The following is a 25222-nucleotide window of genomic DNA, read 5'->3' as shown; positions in this document are numbered from 1 at the left end:
GTGTCAAGAGTTGTCGTTTCAACGAGTTTTAGCTGTATAAAAAATGTAGAGATAAAATTAGATACAAATTTATAAACTGTATATTATTATACTGTATAAAAAATTGAATGATAAAATTTAATATGTTATGATAAAAATGTAATAACAAAATTAGCTAAAAATTTAATGATAAAATTATCTTCCAAGATAACCTGAGAAAGACACTGTCTGCCTTATCTTGAGCAAAAATTTGTGTTCAAGCGTTATCGTCTTCACGAGCTTCGACCGTATAAAAAAGGTCAAATTTGTTTTCTTTGATTAGCAATTAAGTATTTTCTTAAAGAAATACAGCTTAAATTATAAAATTAAATATTATTGGTTAGCTGGGTTGGCATGATTTAAATCAGTTGTTTTTTTTAAAAAAAAGTCATTGAATTAAGTTGAAAATATTTTTTTGCGGATTTAATAAACATATTCTTATGAATGTGAATTTATTAAAAAAATTCTGATTATACAGTGAAACCTCCAGACCACCTCTATTTACGACCGCTTTTGGAATGCACGGAATTTTTTCATAAACTTTCAGTTGAAGAAAACCTTTCAGAGAGATCAATAAAACCTCTCACAGACTGTGTAACATCTGCACCCAATGCAGAAAAGGCCAAATAAGGATGCATGAAAAAATATTAAAAAAAATTAACAAAACAAATAAGTAGATTAAAATGTGTTCAAAATATCTGAGTGAGACTCTTACTTAGAAAGCTCTTTTTGATGATACAACATAAAGTTGCAATCAGAGTGCACTAAAGACAAGGCTATCAATAATTTACTTCAGAGTTAAAATTAAATTAGAAAAAAAAAGTTATTTTAGAAAAAACAAGCATCTCAAAGGAACCTCTTCTTATCCTTTACTAACTAATTTTTAAGATATAAAATTAAGTGCAAACTTAAACATAACGGCTTATTTATTTAAAATAGCTTCATAATTCATAATTAGTAATTTTGTTTTTATACATAATTATATTAGTTGGGATCATTTTTATAAATTTCAAATTTTATTTGCTAAATTAATTAATTTTCTAAATTTTATTCATTGATACGTCTTTTCGTGATGCCGACAGAAGTTGCATTTCAGCACCAAGAAAATAACACTGGATAAAATTAAAACTGCGAAAAATGATGTGCCTTCGATAACAATTTTGAAGTCAATGGAGGTAACCTCTAACAACGATCAACCTCCGTCGATTACCATTTTACTGTGGGAAAGAGAGTGGTCGCTGCATCACAATTGCTGTTATTATTATTGCACCAATTATATTTATTTTTACATGGGTGATTGTGAACCCAACTCAAAAATCCTGAAAATTTCTTGAGTAAAATCATTCATGACGCATTTCAAAAAATTAATGTCTTTATAAATTCAAATCATTGATATTTTCACAACATGAAAGTCCTAATAAGTTCAGCATAATTTAAATTACTAATTAAACATAAGTTTACTTTTACCTCTAATCACATTTATTATAATATTAAATGAAAGAGAAAATGCGGAAAAATATTAAATGAAAGAGATGCCAAGTATAAATTCTAGTAATATTTTAAAATAAAATATATAAGAATTTTTATACATAAATGTGATCGATGATTTCTTGAAACTTCTGAACCTTGGATTTCCGGATCACGGTTAGCGGAAAATCTGGAATTCCGGATTTTTTTCGGAGCACAATCATCTCTGTTATTATGCTTGATAGAATGATATAAAATTTCATAGAATATTTTTCCCGTAACTGCATATAAAACAATTTGTTGTTTAATAAATATATTTCACCTAAATTTGTTCAATTTTATGCTTATTTAAATACAAGTTTAAAACTTATACATAATTTGTGTAGATAAATAAAGAAGGAAGACTAGTTCTGCCAATCAGAATTCTGTTTTTAATGTTTCGAAATTTAAATTTATTATTCATTTGACAAAACGTGTCTGTCTTTAGAAATTCACGAGGGTGTTGTGCTAGAATAAAAATAACTATCATTTTATTTATATAGCAATTTGTTAGGAATAATTAAATACTAATTTTAAACCTTTTGTTAGAATTATTAAGTATTTTAATTAAAATACTTTTAGATAATATAAAGCATTATAAACCCTTTACTTACGACACGTAGCACGGTTAAATTTCTCAATCTGGTTTATTTATAGTATCAAGCATAAGGTTTATACATCTTATCAGAGCTTTCACCATAAAATGTGGAGGAAAAAAATTTTAAAAAATCTGATTTAAATATTAAAAAAAATTTGATTCTAAAACATCTTCACCAAGTGTGTTGGATAACAGTAATCATTATTATTTTTCTTTTAGCTGAAATCACAAAAAATTAAAATGGTTTAAATCAGAGCCAGCTGTGAAAAAAAAATCTGCTCTAAATCAAGAATAATAATTGTTTTAAACAATTAAATTCACTTTTTTAAACTATTCTTTCTGATTTCAGATGTCTGGAAAAAATGCTTAGCTCTCTAGCATTAATATATATATATTGCCAGAGAAATTGAGCTGTTTTAAAAAGTATTTTCTCCATAAACACGTACAGTGAGAACTCTATTTAATGAAATCCTAATAAAACTTTCCCTATATGTAAAACTCGTTAAATAGGAAATCACCATTTGAAATACTTAAACAACACTAAACAGGTTTTAAATTCATGAACACTTGACAAAACTGTAGCAATTCATACATCTTTATCTTGTAAATTATTATCTACTATCAAATTGTTTTAAATGTTAGCATTTCATCATATGAAGATTTGATTTCTTCATTCATCTTTTTCAAAATTTATTGTGGCATTGTTTATTTTTTCACGCTGTCCAAAATATCTGATTCAGTTAATGTTTCTGCGGTTGCAGCTTCAGAATCAATAAAAAGAAAATCATTAATCAGTACATCTTTAATTCCGTGGTTCTCTCTTAGCTGCATCCAAATTTTTTTTTTAAAGTTATTCTAAAGGAATATCATCCTCGTCCTCCCCACTTTCTAAATTCTCCATGCTTACTAAGAATCCAACTTCAGCAAAACTGTTACGAATAGTACAATCTGTAACATCATAGTTTCATGTTTTAGAAATTTCTGTTCTCGTAATTTGATTTTTTGCATGAATTCCTGAATGAAACGCAAACAATTATGGATTTTACTGCTTTCTCTTAAAGTGGCTGTGAAAATCAATTCAAGGTCATTCCCGCCATAAAATGCGTTAACAAGTTTGAAATGCTCCGAAATATTTTGGGAAATAGGAAAAGTGGATCTTAAAGAAAAGTTCTTTCAATACAAAATTCACTTTGCTATTTGAAAGTTATTTCACAAAGAAATTTCCAAAATGTTCTTGGTTCCTCGAAAAAAATTTCAGAATAGAAAAATTCACAAAATGGCAGTTCGTTAAATAGAAGTCCGACTGTATTTACAAAAACAAAACCTATCACACTGTTTTTAAAGAAAATGAAACTTTATAAAAGTAGTGAGATAAAACATTATTTTGGACTACAATTCATTCAGCTATAAGATAATTTGACTGGTTGAAAACATTTCCTTCTTTGGAATACAAAAAAAATTATAATTAGCAGATACAAAATTAACTCAGTCTTTTTTGTTGTTTTTTTTCTTCTTTTCTCTCTACAATATAAATGTGCTACAGTAACTGGAAAACAGCCTTTAATTTAATTTGAATAAGTTTTATTGCATTTAATTCAATTTTGTGGTTTAAGCATCTTTTTTATAAAAATACTTGAATTTAACAAATCAAACAAGTACCATTTCCTAATTAGTGAAGTTATAATCAGGTACTAGGCTTAAAAATACTTAAAAGTATAAAAACAAAGCAAAAAAGGAGTGTTAGATGTTATGTGGTAAATGTAGAAGAATTCTCCATGCGTATAGCTAAAACTTTTGTACAGTGAATAAAAAATAATTAAATTTAAAAAAAAGATATTATGCTGAATAACTTTTGTTCAAATAATCAGATTTTCACAAAATCAGTACCAATCTTCCCAGTTCCACACGCAAAAGAGGCTCTTAATCAGTACAACTTTTAAGTAAATTATAAAATCTGGCACAAAAACATACTCTGTCTTGAGAAAAGAATTTGAACACACTCAATTATAAAACTTGTTTGTTGATCTGAAGATCATTTCATGCAAAAAATAAATTAATCAAATATTTATTTATTATTTTTAATCATTTAATAAAAATTTGAATAGTAAGATTTATGAATTTTGAGCAAAATCAGTGAAATAGTTAACTAATTTAGTACCCATACATCATTTTAAACTAATTTTGATGATATGGCATTTTACTATTTAAAATTACATAGTTTAAAATGATGTAAAAATTTGTATATTTAATAATTCAAAATTATTTTGACCATTATCGTAACAATTAAAAATAATTAATTAAAAATATAAAATAATCATTAAAAATTAAGTTCTTTTCACATAGAATTATCTTCAGAAAAGAAAAAGAACAATTGTGCGCACAAAGTTTTTGACCATGAACTAAAGCAAATAGTGAAATTAACATTAAGACGCTCAAACTTTAAACAGTGCTCTAGCAACAAATTCAAATCATTTGAAGAAGAAAAAAAAGGTATGCTTTTTCAGAGGAAATCATTTTTTCGAGTCTGCGTTTATAACTTAAAATATTGTCCACTCCAGTTATTCATTTAGGTTAGGTCCAGTTAGCATATTTTAGTTAGGTTAACAAAAAAAATTTCGAGAAAAGCACAACTGAGACGAATAAATAACTTTTTTTTATTTTGTTAGTTGCAGAACATTTTGTAACATATAAAAAATAAAGACTATTCCTAAATGAATGAGAAATTATAGAGCAAATATTTTTTGCATACATAGGACATGAATACAATTCATATACAAACTCAGGTATACAGTTTTCACGAATAGTATTGCTATGGTAATTTGATGAAATTGTCAGTCATAAAAAGATGTTCAAATGAATGTGAGAAAAATAATTTACATCATGATGATACTAAAGGAGATGAATAAGTACAAATGGAAGAGAAATAAAATTTGAACTACTTTCTTGCAGAGTCAGTGGGTTCATTGCCAAATTCTTCCAATCTCAAGTGGTGCATTCTTTTAGATAACAATGTGATACAAATTTGTTCTTCCCCATCAGGACCTTCTTCTGTCTCTAATGATACATTACCTATGTTTGCCTGCAATAAATTTAAAAAAGTTAAATAGGCAAAAAGGGTTTGTAAATAGTAGAATAAAATAATGAAATATTCAAGTAACTTTTTTTCCATAGGCATAAGTGAACAACATACTTTTGAAGAATTTAAATTTATCTATAAGAATTTTGTGATGCATCTAAGCCATCAAAATTTTTAGCTACCATTTTATCAACAAAATGTTAAAAAAGAAAAAAAAAAGACATTGTTTAAACAAGATGCAAGTTTATGATTGGTAATAATTTTTCTTCATAATTTAGTACTAATTATTCTTAATTAGTATGGTAATAAAAATATTCTCTGTCAGGGTATGTAGCCAAATTTGTCAACAAAAATTAAGCACTCTAAAAATAATATTAATCACTTTTTTAAAAAAAAAATTTAAAAATCATAATTAAGATATGCAGAGTAATAAAAAAATGTTCCTTCTTCTGTTCAAAAATCATTTATAAACATAAAAGCAACACGCGTAAAAAATTTTTTTAATTCTTTACATAATCTTGATAAAAAAAACATTTTTAAAAATTCTGATAAATATTGAAAGAAAAATAGTGAAAATCATTTTTTCATAACTTATGACGACACTCTACACGTCAAGGAAAAAATATCATTTTGAAAAAGAAAAAAATAAGCACTTTTTACAAAATCCAAATTGAAAAAGCATCCTTAAGGGCTTTTGAAAAACATAAACCAAAAATAAGCTACTTTAAGCACTTTTTAAAAATGCTATGTAACCAGACTGTATTTTTATATATTTATATATATATATATATATATATATATATATATATATATATATATATATATATATATATATATATATATATACAGTCAAACCTCGCTATAGTGAACACGGTTTATAGTGACTTCCCTGATATAGTGAAAGAAATGTTCAGTCCTGTGCTTTTCTATACACGTATAATGTTATTTTCTGCAGATATAGTGAACCAAAAAAGTGAGGAAGTTGGATATAATGAACTTTTTTCTGTCTTCAACTGAATTTTTTCTTCATTTTTTTGTAATAATTTTGAACTTTTTCGTTAAAATAAATACATATACCGATTTTTAAAACCACCTATAGAGGGGAATCAAGCGATAAGCTTCTTTTATCTCACTTTTACATCCCTAAACAAACCAAGCAGATATATCCATCCCAGGCAGATAATGCACCCGTAAAGTGTCAATGGCATCAATATTCATTTTCTGCCAGAGGGAATGAGTAAATTATTCATTATTGGTCAAAGAGTTGGACATTAATATGTGTTGATTGATAAGGGCCCCATTTCAACTTCTCTTTGCTCTCAGTTCAATTAAAAAAAAACCTGCAAACAAGTTTCTAAAATTTAACTATGGCGAGCAGTAAACGTAAAATGTTCTCCATTGATGATAAAATGGGCATAATCAGAAAAATTGAAAATGAATGCAATCAAGCTGATATTTCCAGGGAATATAAACTATACAAATCTGCAGTTTGTAACATATGGAAAAATAGCCAATTAATTATTTCTGCTCATGAAAAAAATTAAGATGGCACGAAAAAGTTTAGAAAAGCAGATCACAAGGATGTTGAAGAAGCATTACTGAAGTGCTTCTGCATTCAAAGAAACCGCAATCTTCCAGTATCCGGACAAATGTCGATGAATTTGCAAGGCGATTTTATGAGACTACTATTATGTGTTCGAATGGCAGGTTAGACAGGTTTAAAAAGCGGAATAACAGAAATTCAGGGAAAATTATCTGAGAGTTAGGAAGTGTTTCCATTTCAGATGTTGAGGATTGCTCATCAGCTATAGATTAAAAAAAATTTTTTTTTTTTGTAAGCAAGGCGAAGAGTAATGAAAAGTAACACATTTTTCGCTACTACATAATATTTTTCAGTCATTTATTTAAATAATGTGTAATAAAAGGGAGGAGTTTGGGAATCATTGGTTAAATTGCCTGCGTAACGGATATAGTGAACTCCCGGTTATAGTGAACCAAAATTTCGGTCCCTTGAAGGTTCACTATAGCGGGGTTTGACTGTGTGTGTGTGTATGTATATATATATATATATATATATATATATATATATATTATGCGAAAAAATTTTTTTTTAAAAATAGCATTACTCTGTAAAAGAAAAAAAATTAGAATGTAACAATTTTCTACACTCTTTCAATTTTTTTCAACAAGAAAATTAGATTTATACCACAAATCATAACTTGATATTTATCAAAATATTAAGGAAAACACCAAGTGCTTAGATTTTTTTTAAAAAAATAATAATCATTTACTACGATATAAAACTAAACAATTTTTACAAACTAAAACATTTTAATTCATAAAGATAAGCAATCAGAATTAATGGAATTAATTAGAATTAGAAATAATTAGAATTATTCAGAAGTATTGGAAAGATTTTTAACTTTAAATCAAATTGAATATCATAAAAAATAATTTTATTTGGAAAAAAAAATGGCCCACATCTTAATTGAAACAAAATGCACATTACAATAGAATAGAGCAAACGTAAAATTTAAAAAGAAAAATTTGCAGTCATTTCGAAAATCAAAATCCAGAAACTAAATTTTAGTTGTTTCAGAAAATTTCCCAAGTAGTCAAAATAGAAATTGCAAAGAAATTTCGAAAGATTTCAGAATTTTTATAAAACTTATAATAAATACAACCCTAATGGCTATATGATACGATGAAAATTATCAGCAACAAAACCGTCAAGTCATCCGTAAGCACAATCGTACTTTCCACTTTCAACAAAATTGCTCGAAAATTCTCGTGTCATATAGAAATCACAGTTGCCCAAAATATCAGCAACTGTTTCTCTCCACTGACAAAAACTTTTTCGCTAAACAAGAACAACTCACACTTAGACCAATTAGATTGTTTGCTTTTCATGGCGCTTCAATTCTACATGATGACATTTGCAAAAATTTAAATAAAAATAGCAATGACGTTGATAAAGAGGAAAATCGAATTACATTTTCAGTTAATACTTTAAATTAATTCAGTTAATGCATAAAATTAAATGGATATCAATTCTAGAGCGTTTATGATTTACTAGTCTTTCCATTACAAACATCGTTCAGAAAATATCAGATAATAGCATCACATGAAAAAATAATAGTATTAGCCATAAGTTAAGATCACATGAAAGAGACACAAAATGGTAACCCTATTACAAGCAACCGTTTTGCAATTAAGCATGCCTATTGGCAAATCCCAACTGAGGAATTGAATTGCCTTTGAGTTGAGGATAGAGTGGAGTTTACAGTTGCTCTTATTTTTCTCTTCAGTGATATCCGTATTAAGTATAACATTTATCAAACAGAAAAAAAAGACATAACACAAAAGCTGAAAAATAAATTCCAAGACTTACAAGAGGTAACAGAGCCATGAAGTATCTGTGAATTTGCCACTGTTCCATTCCTTTACAGAAATCACGGAATGTTTTGGTTTGCTTTCTTGCTTTAGTCTCAGAAGATTCAAAAGAATTTAGAATTCTAGATCCATACAGATTGATGTCAAAAGCTTCTCTTTTTTCCTAAAATGGAGCACAATGGTGGGAAATTTTATGGCTAAGCTTGAAAGGATAACAATTAACAAATTATAATTTAAACTAATCACAGAACTTATTCTACGCAAAAAATTGCTTGTAGGAAATATTCATTGTTTTTTATTTTCAGTTTAATAATAGTTGAAAAAATATTGAATTAAAAGATAAGCAATTTTTCACATAATTTTAAAGAACATAATTCTGCATGGTAAAATACAAAATTTGCGCTAAATCGGGCTGATAATTCCTGAGGAATCACATTTAAAAAAATAAAATAAACTTTTACAAAATCAGGACTTTTTCAGGAACTATTCTATTTTGTATTTTGCAATTTAAAATTGCATTCTTTAAAATTATGTAAAAAATTTTATACCTTACCATTCAAAAAATTTTCAACTATTATTAAATAAAATTAAAAATAATAAATACTTACTAAAAGTTACATTTTGCATGAAATTATCTTTGGATAAACAAATTTAATACCTGTGTACAAAAATGTTTCCATTCAATAAAAAAGTTCTCGGGATATGGTGAAATACGAAAAAAGTAAGTTTAGCATTAAGCGGTCTAAACTTTGGACCACTCTCCTGACTAAACTACTGGGAACATATTTCACAGATTTTGGCTACCCTCTAATTTTTTTTTTTTTTTGGGGGGGGGGGGGCAGAAATTTGAATCTGGCAAAGAATTTAAAAGGTTCAGAGAAAATACGTTTTTGTGTCTGATTTCATTACATAAGATATCGTCTGCACTAATTAGTTAGCATCATCTGACAAGACCGACACATCATCATCTGACAACGGTGTCTACATGAAATCAATTAATTACTCATTTAACATCACCAAAAGGAACCCTGATTACTGCTCAGTTCTTAGAAGTGAACTCATTGCTATTGATACTGGATTCCCTTCTAACACTACAGGATCACAATAATATCTGGATACTCTCTGACATTCTCAGTTCCATTCAGTACTTATCGCATTGGAGGAAGGTGAGAGACAAAACAGGGGCTTCTATACTGCACAAACTTAAAAACCTCTCAGGACTGCGTGAAGTCCACCTCCAGTGGATCCCTTTTCACGTTGGGGTTCTGGGCAATGATATCGCCGACAGAAGAAACTTTGACGAGTCCAAATTCACTCACCTTCATGGAACTGGCATCGAAAAATAAAAAAGAAGACAGTGTTTCCTGGCTCGTAACCCCCAAACATCACTGGTACCAGAGCACCTATCCAGGAGGTGCACTCAACATTCGGTGCAACAGCAAGGATCAGACGGCGATTACCAGCGGCTACCTTAAGTCTCTTTCTTTCGAGGGTAGTGTTAAAATCTTCCTAAACTGCCCCAGGTGCCACAACATACAGGCTTCTCCCCAACATATCCTGGACTGGACAGGAGGGACATTCTAGAAAACCCACTTTTGGTGCCCGACTTCCTCCGGGTCATGAATTTCATGGACATTGTTTAGCCCAGCTAATTTTGGGGATTAGGAAGAAGAAGTTAGCATATTTGACGTCGACCCCTCAAACCTTTAAGATGGAGTCCTAGAATGTGAAGACCTGATCATCAGATCAAAAGTTAATCAGGATGGTTGGCTTTTAATTTTGCGCACTGTACATGTTAATTAACTGTTACTCTTCACGAATTTTGATCTTTATCTAACATATTTAAGTCTTGAGATGAAAAAAAAAGACCCAGATAGGCATTGGGGCTTAAAATTACTTTTGATTGAACCCCCATAGGTGAATCTACGCTTAGATCCAAGAGGCATACTCATAAAATGGATAATTTGTTTGAGAAAAATTTAAATGAAACATACAATCCTATATGAAAGACCAATTTATAAGAATATATGAATATCGTGTTTCATTAAACAGATGAAAAGAGGATTAAAATTACCACTTCGTCCAAGAATGGGTTCAGCCTTTTCTCAAATGCTTTCACTCTGGCAGTAATTTCCGAGTTTTTATCCAGACTTTTAATGTCTTTTATAAGCAGATCATTCTCATCAATAGGATCTTCAGAACACATTGGAACATCATGGGAAGACTGTGATTTTGTTTCAGGGTTTCCTACAATAAATTGAAAAGTAGAAAACCATTAAATATGCTTGAATATATATATACAAGATAAAAACAGGGATTCAAAATTAATGGTGGTTTGTTGGCTTAGGATCATGAAAATATGATTCGGACCACCGTAAATGAAATTATCAGTGGTCCTCTAGTAAAGGAATGATACAGTTATTGGTCCTTTGGACTGGTGACTCAAGTTTCTTAATTTCTATTTCTGAAAAATAAACCAGAACGAGAAACATAATAAAACAACCATTCAAAGTAAGATTATTCAAAACCTAATTTCAAAAAAAAAAAAAAAAAAAAAAATACAAATTCAAACTTAACATTAAACATAATTTCAGAGAGTTGTATCTAAATTATTCAAACTAATTGAAAGAGTCCAATGATAAATACAGTAACCTTTATTATCCAGTCAGATATTTTAATGCTGATTCAGAAAAAAAGGTTTAACATGCCTTTTTTCAACTAATTCAAGTTACATACTTTTGATTCAGGAATATCAATAACAACATTTCTACATTAATTGTCCTTAAAAGATCAAAATCAGGTGATCTTTTCATACAATAGGACATTCAATTTATTCTTTTGGTTACATGCTAATTCATTATGTTGATAGATGATTTAGAATAGCACTTCACTAAACGTGGGATAAAACAAATATCAATAAAAACTGGATAATATGTATGCTACTTGAATGAAAAAGAGTTTTAAACGAGAGCAACTAGCAGTGTTAAAACATTCTTAATCTTTAGAATTTGCAAAATTTCATGTAAAACAAATTTGAAATTCAAATGATACTTTGAAAATGAAAACAAAACAATGCAAAAAAGAGGGGAAAGAAAATCTCAAAGATTGAAAAAAGATAAAAAAATGATTTGTCATATTAAATAAATGCTACATTCTCTTAACTTTTTATACATCTATAAATATGTGCATTTATAAGATTCCATCTATAAATAGACAAACAAACAAAAGAATTGAATTTTTTTCAATAAGGTTTGGTTTAATTTTGGCAATATAAATCTACTGGCGCACCATTTTTTAATCTTTCATGATTGAACATTACACACCCCAGAGGATGTGTCATAATGTTCCTACTTCAATTTTTGGCACACTATAGCAGCAATTCCCACCTGCTACAGTATGACAAATGTGCTAAAAACAGAAGTACGCATTTTGAAGCAGGAACATCAACCTTAAATGATTGACGTTTTTTTGGTAGAACCTTGAGACTTAATGAATAAACTTCATTAGCAATTGCAAGCATGCTAATCAACAAAAGGCTATTAATTATCTTAAAAATATTTAATGAATGAATGAAGAATTTTTTTTTGTCATCATATCGTTTTATCAATACTAGTCTTAAAATTCTAGTCCATGTCAAATAGTTGAATTTGCAGGTTCTTATCTTAATTTTAGTGTTCCAACATGGATAGGAAAAAAAAACCAGTACATTTTACAAAATAATATAAATTTCATGAAATGTTATTTATTATGTTTGTCCCTAATTTTGAATAGGAATTGGTATTAATCATCAAAGATAGTTAAAAGATTTTTTTCAATTAATTTAAAAAGAGAGTTACGAATAAAAAATAAACTGAGCATTTTAGAATAAAAAAAGCTTTAACCTGATTTTTTTATAAATGAGGCTCGCTTCATTATGTATTAGTTTTATTTAAATATTCCAAGCAAGCAATAATTTATGCAAAAATTCTATTTTAATAGGGATTTTTTTAGGAAACTTACTGAATTTTAGGAAATTTTCTAAAATGTACAAAAACCAGGAGAACTCTTATTAAACCAGTAGACCAGGAAAAACTGACAAAATCCAATAGTCTACTGGAAAAATCAGAAGAGTTGGCAGCTATGCAGAAATAAAAAACAAATAATGTAAAATTAATTGAATAAAAATTCAATTACAGGTTAGAAAAATAATATCTGGTAAAAAAACAATCAGAGTCCCAACACTCAGAGCTCCTGGGATCCCGCGGAATACCTTTTGGAAACTGCTACTCTATAGCACGCTATCAAAATCACTGTATTTATAGAATTTTTTTCTTCCAATGCCCACCTGGAGAATGACCTTTCATCATACAGGCATCTGAAGAACAGATTTGTTGACCACTCTTTCAGGGGCGCCCTATGAGGAGGGCCAACGCTGCTCCCGCAGTAAGGACAAATAGTACAGAGAATGAAAGAACATTCATGCCTTGCCTAGGATTCGAACCAAAACCCTTTCTGATGCAAGGCCTGTTCCGGACCTATATATGTTCTGGAAAAGTTACAAGTAACAATTACGTAGATAAATATATTAAAATTTACCTTCTGGAGAAGCAAGAGCTTCATCAGGAAAAGGTATATCATTTATGTCATTCTGAATTACAATGTCATCATCATCCAGCTGATCATGCATCATCATATCATCAGGATCAGGAGCTAAAAACATCAGAAGCAAAGACTTGCATAAAAAATCAACAGTTATTTAATTTAATTATTAACTCATACATATAAAATGTAAAAAATATTATCAGAGAAATCAATCAATCCATCATGTGATAATTCCTTTTATTTCCTCTCAGTTAAAACAAAAATTATGAAAATTCATTTACGAAATCAAATAAATAATGAGACAATACTTTTCTTTCATTACACTTTACTGAAGATCCGATTGGCGCGTATATCATATAGAAATTTGGCGTATGCATTGCTAAACAAAAGCCTTAATACAATACATTTTTTAAAAAAATCAAAAACTTTAATTTTTTTTAAATTTTAAATTAAAATTTTTTAAAAAATAATTTTAATAACACAGCCATGTTATAAAATTTAAAAAAATGCCATTAAAAGTGAATAAAGTGGCACAAATTTCTGCAATGGTGAAAAATTTTACGTGAGCGGCGTTTGCACACTCTTGTGTAATATACGGCTCCTACAAATTTCAGACCCCAGTTCAATTAAACCAAACTAAACTCAGTGGCCTTCCCAGTTTTGTTAATCTTGGGCACAGAGTTGGAGATGGTCAGCAGAATGCTGAACCTCTATTTAGTCTCACAAACATGCCTGGTACTTATTTCTTTGTCCCACTGAAGATGTGAAAGGTCGAGTAAACGATCTGATGATAGTACTTCAACATGTGTGGCATGGGAGCACAAAGCACGCCACCGCCACTAGGCCTTAGTTCAATTATACTAATAAATGCTAAATAAGTTTTATTTGTCTCTCTTTATCAACCAAAAATACTCTGCAACCACTAATGAGTCATTCTTAATAAAAAGGAGTTTAACATTACCATTTAAGGTTTCCACATCAACATCTTCAGTTTCCTCATCAGCTTTCTAAAAATAAAAAGTGAAGTATTTCAATTTTGGAATTCATTATTTTATTTTTAAACCCAGTAAATGAAGACCATGACATTCAGTATTCAAAAGATTGACATCCATTTAGGATGACTATTAAACACAAGAACAGCTGTCACCCCTGATAGCAGAGGCCTTCTATTGTTGACAATAAGCCTTCTTCCCAGAAGTCGCAGAATGATTTACCCAGCAGTTGAACTAGGGAAACTAAACTCTTACAGAAATATTTATTCGACAACTGTAAAACCTGAATTAGATTACAAAATGATGAAATGTAAAGTTAACATACTGATATTAATAGCTACACATAACCAAGACCCGTGCCAGAGCTTCCACTTCCAGAAGAATCTTACATATCAGTAGTTTTCAAAAACAATAAAAGAAAGAGCAAATATTCTGGTCGAGTCTCGGTCTTTAAACATCGAGATTCAGCGTCATCGACCCATTACAAACTACTGAGCATCTTGCATAAATTATCGTACAAGTAGATAAAAAGTTGAGTATTAATTGGCTTCTCGTATGAGGAAAGCATTGTCTCGCGAGCATGGTTTGTCACCACCTTGTTTATGACGCCATCTTGTGACAACTAGAGATAAACAATCAGCATAGATTAGGATGATTCGATGCAATTATCGATCCTATTTCCAACATCACTGTAGATTGACTTTTGTCTCATTTTTATTTTCATTTTTATAAGGAAAAAAAAACAAATAAATGCAACAAAATAAATAAAAACAAATAAAATAGACTTCTTTTTAAATCATCATTAATAAAAATTAAGAAGCCAAATCGAAAGAATAAAAAGTAAAGAACTTGTTTCCCATTACTTGATTCCAGGCTGAACTGTACAAGAGTTTATTCCATTTCTCTTGTATCACCATATATGATTCAATTTAAATTTAATGTAAGGACTTTATATTTTACTACGTGTTTGATAAAGCTGAATTTTTACTATGTCTATCAGACTATATTGAGATCACAAACAAACATGGATTTATGAAGAGAGTGCAGCAGATGCTGAATTTTATGCTTTTTGCAGAAGACTTCAAAATGCAAAAGAATAGAGGAATTTTATAAAGTACAAACTACAGCAGTGGTAAGAAAAGTTCAAGCAGGACGCCATGAAATGAGAAGAGGGGTGATGCAAGTCTAAGACCGAGAGTGACCAGCTCTTCCATCTTGAAACACACTATGGGACAAACAGCCTTCTTACGATGTCCCCGTGTCTCTGAGATGAGATCTTAAATGATTCTCTGGCTCATGCCGTTTAGAAGGTTCAAATAAAAAATTCAATTTTTTTTGTGGTCAAAAACATGTGTTGTCAAGAGGAAGAACTTGGTCAGTTTCAACTTTTTCTAGTATTGTGTTGCTATTCAGAAGAAAAGTTACAATGTAAAGTTAATAAAACTTTGATTATATCGAAGTTGCTAGTATCTTGTCCGACATGAAAAAGCTACAAGGGCTTTCATTTCTCTTTTACCTCATACTTGTGCAACAAATAGGTTTTTTAGCAGAGGCTGCTCTAGTTGTAAACAGGGGAATTACAAATATCCGAATGCTCATTATTCAACAAAAAAATGGGTCAAATACTGAATATTCAATGTTTTTTAAAAACAGAAAAAGCTAGTAGGAAACAAAACAAGAACCATTAATTTTTGAAAGAAAAATTTAATGCTAAATATCTCAAATAAATCTCTTCAGACTGACGCATTTTTAGAAAAAAAGTGATGATAAAATAGCATTAGAAATGCTCTTTAAAAAATTTTGCACTATAATAAAAAAGCTGGTAAAAGGATTAATAAAATTAATTTAATAATTAAAAAAAAACTAAAAGAACAAAAACAATTTTTTGAAAAAAATTCACAGTAAAACATCCACTGTCTCAGTTGTAGAAAGAGAAATAAGTTATTAGTTAGCTTTTTAAACTTAGTTAACTTTAATTATTTTATCATTTAAAATTTGTACAAAATGACTAGTAATAAATTATACATTTGATAAGCTAGTAATAAATATGCTAATAATATGCTAGTATTGATTGGCAATAAGATTTTTTGATTTATTTTATTGATTATTCCAAAAATAAAAATCCATAAAAACATGTCTTTGGCCTAAAATTAGGAAATTGAAAATTTTTCCCAAGACCTGTGATTAATCTTTAAAAGCACATGCAGTTTTATGACAACGTAGTAACACACTATGAACTTCAATTGTTTTCAATAAGAAATGAAATTTTTCTTTCAAATAATTAAGTTTTTAGCAAAATTATAGCAATTTTTTATTACTATTTAACAATTTCAATTATTTTGAATTTGCATTATTTAAATAAAGTAAAACTGTGAAGTATAGGTAATTTTGAACATATCAAAAATTTCAGTTATTTTAATATAATCTCTTTTTACAAAAAAATTAATTTTTACCAAATTCATGTGATAATTTTAATCCTATATAACAATTTCAACAACATGTTTTTTTTTTTATTTAAATAATGTTTGATAATATCAGCATAACTAATACAATTTTGAAAATGATGAACTTCATTCATTTCAAAAGATAGATTTGTCTTACAAATAATAGTTTTTTACAAAGGTATACAGATAATTTATTATATTTTAAAAATTTCTACTTTTTTTATTTAAATAATGTTTAATTGATTAGAAATTTTAATTAAAAACTTTCTGTTTGTAAGCACTTAAGCTAATTTTTGCTTATCTTCAATAAACATTTAATTACCATTAACTGTACATCTCAGTGTATAAGTCGACTTTTCAAACCCCAAAATTTTACAAAAAGTGCAGAGTCGACTTACACACCAGTAATAACGTCATACATTTGTTGATCGGAAAATATTGTTGTATTATAAAGAATGAGATAAATATGAGCTCTATCAATTTACCCCTTTCAAAAACTATTTTTAATATGTTATATATAGTTTTTTTTTTTCATTTTCTCTCATATTTTTCTTACATACAAAGTTTTTTTTCTTCTTTTTGAAACAATGCTTTTAAATTACTTTTAGAAAAAAAATGAGAATACGAAAAGTTAAGAAAATTTATAGAGGAGTATTTTAAAAAATATAACACAATGATAACTTTCAAAACATAACACAAAACTACAAATTTCAAGATTCTAGAACAACTATGTTGGATTCATTAACATTAGCATACATATATTTAATTTTAAAAATTTTCATTTTTGGATTTTTTTCAGCGCTTGACTTACTTTTCCGACATAACAGAAAAAAAAAATTTTTACTATCTCGTAATAAAAATATGGGAACAACTTACACACCAAGAAAATCTAAACAACAAAAAGCTATAAGTTATTAGGTGCAATTAAAATTTTTTTAAATAAACAGTAACCTGAAAATGTATATCAAAAACTGAATTTTACAATTGAAATAAGGTAAAAAACAGAAGCTTTCAAATATTGTGAGAATGAAACAGATAAAAACATACCTTAGATTTTCGTGTAGCAATTCTGATAGCCTCAGCTCGTGCTTGAAGCCTTCTTAAGAAACTAGAATTATTTCTAAAAGCCTCAGTTTCTAAACTCATCAACCCATTTTTGATAATTTTAGGATCAGCAGTGAAAACTAAAAGGTGAAAAAAACATTAATTTAAATTCAAATAGTTACAAGTTAGTAAAGAAAACAAAAATTTTTGAATAATATATTAAAAATAAAAGAATAGTGACAAAAAATGAACATTTCAATTTCGTTTATGATCAGGGGGGATTCTGTCACAAAGTGAAAAAAAATGAAAATTTTAAGTATGAAAATTCAATAACAAGACATCAATTTGCAATACTGCTTACATTTAATATAATCTTTTGAACTCAGATTTATAATTAAATTACCTAAAAATAAAGAATCCCTTTTACAGCAAGTGATTTAAGGAAAAACTTAGCTCAGAGAAGAATCGCAATGTTGAATTTTAAAATCGCGTGAATATGAATCGGGATATTGGATTTAATTCTTACTTTAAATTTTAGATGACGGTAAATATTTTGTGGGATTACAAGTTTTGATTCACAGAAGTATGCAAATCAATGGTCTAGAGACACACAGAATTCTGTGAAAAAGTCACATGTCCTGCTCCTAGTTTTTAGACCTGGAGAGATGACTCTTAAAAAAAAATTTAAAAAAATCGGAATTTAATCACCCCTGTATGATAAAGCTTTCGTTTTCAATAAGTTTAAACCATTAAAATTCATACTAAAAGAAATAAAAATTATCCTAAAATGACTCTAGTTAACTCAGTTGTGAACTATTCTAGAAATTAATGCACAAATTATGATGACTTGAAAATTTTATAATATAATGAGATTGGTTTTCATTGCTTTAAGGTTAGCTTTGCCATAAATATCGTTGAACGTTGAATTACGTCCGAGCGAGAAGGTACTCAGAACAAAGGTTCAAAGCAGGGCTAAAGAGAAGTTAATTCCTTACTTAAAGTTGAAGCTACGATCCCTCCCCCCCACCTCATGATTTCAAAAATCACAACTGAAGGATATGAAAATTTTGCTGTTTATTCTTTCCGTAAGAAATAAGTTGAATGTTCGACACTTTTCTGTTCAAAAATACAGTATTTGCACATTTACTTATAGTATTAAAAAAAATAACATTTTAAAGTTAAAATAAATTTCTTATTGGTTATCATCAGTCATTTCTTATCAGTTTTCTAGTTTTAATTTTTAACTTTTGCTGTTAAATAAAAGAAAGCATCTAAGGACAATTTTATAGCTACATATTATTTGATAACAAGTTTATAAATTGGGATGCCTAATTTTCATATATATATATATATATATATATATATATATATATATATATATATATATATATACACACATACATATAGTAATAATGACATTAAAATTTAACATTATGAAATTTGAAGAATTTTTAAGCATTAATAACTTTTATTTTTGAAGTTCAGAATTTTATTTCCTTTAATCTTATACATTTTTTTTTTCTGTTTAAAGTTATGAGACTATATTTATTTCAATGGAAGAATTCTAATAAAAGTTCTTAAACGTCGGATCGAAAAACATAATGCTTCTTTATTCACAGCAGGATAAATTATTCTAGTACATTTTATATTTCATTTTAAGTCAACTTTATATTTTCTGAAGTAAAACACAGAAAATTACATATTCTCATTTTGTGTTTTATAATCATTCTTACCGGTTGTTATCACACAAGCTGATATTTGGCTTCTGCTGTTAAATTTTTATAATAAGGGAAAAAGAAAATCACCTCAAAATAAAAAATGTGTGATGAAGAGGAAAAGAAAATCACTTCAAAGAAGTGACTTAGCCCTTCTATTCACTCTTTAGCCCTGGATTAAAAGAACCCACTGCACTACAAAAGCAAAAATTTAATTTAAAAGAATTGCATTAAAAATATGAAACTAATTATCATGTTTAAACTTACACGTTCTTGCACAAAACTGAGCTATAGTTTCGATTTTCTTATCGCAATTTGACTTTAATTTTGATGGAAGAGCACATGTATTCTTCTTCTGTATAGCTTTTTTGACAACTACAATTTCTTCTTCTTTTCCTTCCTACAATTAAAGGAGAAAATAATTTAGTGAAACAAACAGCAATCTGATCAATTTTGATATTAAAATTGTGGTACCATTCAAACATTGATTGCTTATGTTTATTTTGGCCACCTTAAACTTTTCCCAGTAAAATAACAATTATAATAAAAAGCAAAAGCAAGCTGGAAGTAGAGAATATAAAAATTAAGGACTAAATTGCCTCCAAATTTAAGGATGCTGATTTAATAATGGCAGCAATTTTCAGGATACCAGCATTTATTCGCAGATATAAAATTGGTAATAAATAGTTTCGGTACTTCCTGCACTTTTTTAAGAAACATTTTTAAGAAAACTCACAAAAATTATCTAACAAAAATGGGAGAAAATAGCATTAATATGGAAAATCCTCAAGTAGTAGCAAAATACGAGGATAGTCTCGAGAAAATTAGTAGAGTATTATATAGTGATGGAGGAAGATAAAAGCTTTTTATATATTTCTCCTACATGGAATGTTTTATGCCATCAAGTCAAGGGTAATTGTCTATAACAATGGAAGTAAACTAATACCAGACTTGACAGGCTATCAAAACTTAGACATTCATTTTGTTATACACTTCTTTCATGTATACAACAAAATTTCTGATTTTGAAATTTTTTCAATTCTTTTTTAGATTTACATCTTTTTAAATAAATAAACATGCTAAGCTCAAGAAATATTAAAAATATTAATAATGACTAAAAAATAAAGCTAATTAGGGTCAAAAATTGATTAGTTAAAAATTGTTGTTAGTTAGAATAAAAAAGAAGTTTTCAACTTCCTCTTCCTGATAAAAACACTACATGGATAATGGCACTCTTTCTAAAAGCTTCATTTATAAACTTTTGCAAAATTAAAAAAGAAAAAAAAGAAAAAAAAAAAAAAAAAACAGTATTCTAACAGCAGTAAAATTGTTGCTGCTCTTACAGATTTTACACAAGAAAGTAGCTTAATTCATCACAACCAATTCATTATTACAGTAGAATCCCAATAACCTAAGTTTCAAATCAAAAATGTGTGCCTTCAAAAAAAAAAAAAGATTTTTTTTTTACAAGAATACTTTTCAGTAACAAGACATAGACGACTTTGGTACTTTTCAGTTAACAAGATAAAGATGAAAAGGCACTAAATCATTTAGATCTGCTCCAAAATAAAATTTAAACAAATATCAATAATTATACACATTATGTGTATTTAAATATATATAAACATATTATACACACCTCTATTATAGTTATTACATTGTTTTGTATATTGATGAACATTTTTGGTTTCGTTTTGGTCAGTTGTAGTGAGTGAGCAGTTTTCAGAAACTCCAACCTCTGGTTAGAGTCTTTATTAGTAACATTGAAAATTTCTAATGAGCTCTTTCAGTAGTTTTACAACAAAATATCTATTGGCAAATTTAAGAAATTATGAAATAATTCCCGATGAAAATTAAAAATGAGTTGTTTCTTGCATCTTGAAAATGCTGCGTCTCCTAATGATAATGTATTTAAAATTTTCAAAAAAAAAACAGGTTAAAATGGCTGATAACACAGGCATGTGATTGCTGGAAGAAGAAATTATCTTAATTTGTTTTTTGTTTTTTTCTCATTCTCTTTTAATCTTTTTGAAGAAAGATAAATAGCCACTGTCATTTTTATGCATACATAAATAAATATACAAATTGAAAAAATTACATATTCATCCCTTTTTCCATAGCAAGTCATAATCATATTTTTTTTAAAACATTAAAAAAAAGATTTTAAAAAATGAAATCAACGGTAATAACTGAAAAAATATTAATGATAAAATCAAAGTATTTACAATGAAATCACATGACATTTCAAAAAAGGTGTTAATTAAATGTAGGTTTTGTGATTCACGTAATATAATAAAAATATTGAGATTTTAAAAAATATGTGAAAATGAGTAGTGGACAAATAACTGTTATAACTGATGTAAAATAATAAATAATCTGTTGAGCAAACAAAAAAATGACATATTTGCCAAGAAATAGACGGAAAACAATGTGAATTCGTGACAGAACAGTGTGATTATACAAACTTGAAATTTAAGTACATAATAACATCGTATAAAAAATCCGGAAATCAAAAGATGATATAAAAATGATTGAAAATAAGGATTAATAGTTGCCAATAAATGATTGGGAAACAACGTTGATTTATGATGGAATTAGCCCGAATCAGATGTGTTAATCAGCGTGATTACTTAAATCCGAAATGTAAAAAAAAAAAAAAACACATAGAAATGAGCGAAAACTAAATGGGAAACGACTTGGATTCATGATGGAATCACCTCGAATAAGACACTCTGAAAAGCAATTACTCAAATTAAGATGGAATTCTCGAGCAATTTACGATGGAATGTCGAGCAATTTACGATGGAATTTTCGCTTCAAAAAGTGATAACTTGCATACGTAAATCTAGTGTCGTATGATTTATATTGTAATTTAATATACTTTGAAAAAATGACTTAAAAAACAGGAAATAACTACCGACAAACAATGAGAAAACGTGGATTTATAGTTAAAAGTGAAAAAAAAATGTACAAGGCGCAAAAAAAGCAATAGTTAATATTCAAAAATCTTGCTCTGTTATAATATTTCATGAAATTAATTAAAATTCAAAAAACCATGGCAGAAAAAAAAAAGATAAACTGCAGAAGAAAACTACCAAAATCAGACTTTTCCATGGAAGGGATTATAATTCCTATAGTAACAGGCAAAATTGCGTAGAAATTGCATAGAATACAGAATATATAATATATTGTGTAGAAATTGCATTGCCAAAAAAATCATTTATGTCCGGCCCACAGAGTCCACTTACAGGGGCATTTCCTTCTTCTGTGAGTGGTGATTGATTTTCTTTAGTGGCCTCATCTTGGGGTTTTAAAGCATGCCGTGTAGAGCGCCTGAGAGATGTTGATGGTACATCAAGATCATTAACAATTTCATCAATAGGGATTTCTCCAGCATTATCTAGAAAAACAAAGTTTGATTATTTCATTCCTTAAAATAATGAATATTTTAAATGTGGAAAGTCGGTGCAAACATATTAATAGATTATGATTTGTTACGGCAGTTATTGAAAATAACATTATCATATAACATGCTCCAGCATTGTTAGCCATATACCGAAAGCTAAATGGGTAAAAAATATTTAAAAAATGTGCGTTAATTGCAACAAAAAAAACATACATTATTTTATATTATTTCTATAAATACAATATCTCAATTTGGAATTAATGCAGTTAAAAAAATAAAGCAAATTTTAAACACAAAATTTTATTAATACAGTACAGAACCCATTATCCGGAAATCAGAAAACTGGAACGAAATTCGATAAATTTCTCCACCATTTTTTTAAAAAAATAAGATTTCAGGATTTTTTGTTCTTTTTTTAAAGATGTTTACCTTACCATCATTTTGGAAATAATCATTAGTGTATTACTTCATCGTTTTTTCTTCGTTTTAAGATCATTTCCAAATATTTCTTTTTTTAGTTGGGTTTAACAATAAAAAAAAAACGGCTTTTTGTAGCGATTCAGAAAACCGGAAAAATCAGTTATCCAGAATAGCGATGGTCCCGATCGTTCCGGATAATCGGTTCCCTATTGTATTTTACCTTTGTAAAATGCAATATTTAGCAAAAATTGGAATTATAAGCATAAAAAACAATACCCTAGTAATTTTGAACATTTAAATAATTTCAGACAGAAATCTGTATCACGCTAATATAATGAAAGCATATATTTCAGAGATTTATAAAATTAACTAATTATAAACTAAAGTTCTTAATGTATCCTTTAGAACAATTAAAACTAAACTAAACTCAGCGGCACGACAGCCCATAGAGCATCAAGGCCTACTGTGCCCATCTCAGTTTTCTTGACCATGGGCTCTGGGGAGCAGCAGCAGATGATCCGGTAAGGTGGTCAGCCGAACGGTGTTTAGTTCCCCAGTGTTTAGTTCCCAAGCATGCTTGGTACTCATTTATCGACCCATTAAAGGGATAAAAGGCTGAGTAAACCTTGCTCCATCTATGGCCAAGAATTCGACTTCTGCCACACCCATTATGTTATGCCCGCTCATAGGGCGAACCCATTAATTCATCCACAGATCGTAATTTTGACCAGAATCAGAGAACGATCAATCTCTAATTCAGTATCCCCAGAAGTATTGATTTGTTATGGGAACATGGAGGACTTTGAGACTCGACAGATTTAACGTGCATCAGTCACCATTTTACAACACGGGGAGTCTTTAGCCGGCGGGGTTTGAACCCAGACGTGGGCCCAGCGCCATACTGACCAGGCTATATCACAGCTTTGAAAAAATGATTTAAATCAAATAAAGTTTTAAAAAAGTTAAAGAAAAAAAATCATGAATTTCTTTGATATATAAATACCTGGGGTTTCCACACCTTCCATTGGTTGTGAATCTGACTGAGAACCCATTTCTTGGGGAGTAGATTGCATTGATCCCAAACCTTCATCTGTTTGTTGAGAGAGTGTGACTTCTGGTGTACCTTCAGGGCTGGGCACTTCGGAGATGGACTGAGAACCCATATCAACACCTTCATCTGGGGTGGAACAGGGCATGTCTGCATCACACCCGTCATCATCTACCTCAATATTACTCAGAACATTGCAGTGAAACGTGTAGTCGGGAGGCGAGTTCTCGGTGGGAATCTGGTCCCTACAGACGGTGGGTAATATCAGCCATCCGGATGACGTGACTTTACATTTGTTTAGAGTGTGGTCAGCCTTATTTCCAACAGCTTCACCTTTTGTACTGAAATAGAATGTAAGAAAATGATTTCAGGAATTGAAACAGGAACTCCTCTAAAATAGTGTCAATCAGAAAAGTTGGCACAAATCCCACCAAATCGTTTCATATTGTAAGCAGATCGTATTTAATGGCAATTAAAACAAAAATAAAATAATTTATTTGTAAACATTTTTATATATGAGGGTTCCAATTTTCGTTTTTGGTTGATTGACAAGATTTTACACAAGTACAGAACAAAACATAAAAATAGATATATTGATATCAGGTTTCTTCCATAGTGGAAAAAGCAAGCCCAGAAGAAAAACATTGCTTTCCACACAAGTGCAAGAAAGGAAGAAACTCTTTTTAAAAAATATAAAACAAATTTAACACTTTATAATTGAACCTTAATCTAGTTCAATTAATAGCAGTAATTTTCAAGCAATTTATTTTTCAATACCAACTTGTTTTTTAAAAACAAGTAACTAAAATTATTTGAGAAATATATTTAAAAAAAATGTGAATGTCTACAGCAGTGGTCCTCAATTTTTTTCGGAACATTATGAAATAAAAAAAATTCAATAGCAATTGTGTATATTCTAGCCAAAACAGATGAAGAAAGAAATACTATTTATTACTTTGAAAACATTTAATGTGAAGAATC

General features: G+C 28.8%; 1 protein-coding gene across 6 annotated transcripts in view; it reads right to left on the bottom strand.

Moving 5' to 3' along the window:
- Nucleotides 1-4753: 4753 nt before the first annotated feature.
- The window catches only part of Cap-H2 (Chromosome associated protein H2), a 50652-nt gene continuing 30183 nt past the window's right edge, over nucleotides 4754-25222 (bottom strand). For 4 of the 6 annotated variants that reach the window (XM_043043757.3, XM_071187187.2, XM_043043759.3 and 1 more), the window contains 9 exons: nucleotides 24197-24582; nucleotides 22616-22767; nucleotides 19635-19767; nucleotides 17656-17792; nucleotides 14134-14179; nucleotides 13167-13280; nucleotides 10666-10838; nucleotides 8590-8754; nucleotides 4754-5201 (listed from right to left, as the gene is read on the bottom strand). In XM_043043757.3, coding sequence (XP_042899691.2) covers nucleotides 5058-5201; nucleotides 8590-8754; nucleotides 10666-10838; nucleotides 13167-13280; nucleotides 14134-14179; nucleotides 17656-17792; nucleotides 19635-19767; nucleotides 22616-22767; nucleotides 24197-24582 — 1450 coding nt within the window. In that variant the 3' untranslated portion in view covers nucleotides 4754-5057. The remainder of the gene's footprint in view (nucleotides 5202-8589; nucleotides 8755-10665; nucleotides 10839-13166; nucleotides 13281-14133; nucleotides 14180-17655; nucleotides 17793-19634; nucleotides 19768-22615; nucleotides 22768-24196; nucleotides 24583-25222) is intronic. The other 2 variants (XM_043043758.3, XM_071187188.2) reach the window with 1 other exon arrangement.

The sequence above is a fragment of the Parasteatoda tepidariorum genome, chromosome 9, assembly GCF_982258835.1.
Source record: "Parasteatoda tepidariorum strain Cologne lab strain chromosome 9, Ptep-v5.0, whole genome shotgun sequence".
Lineage (NCBI taxonomy): Eukaryota > Metazoa > Arthropoda > Arachnida > Araneae > Theridiidae > Parasteatoda > Parasteatoda tepidariorum.
Note: the sequence above shows the minus strand (reverse complement) of the source record. Positions and strands in the feature narration are given on the sequence as shown.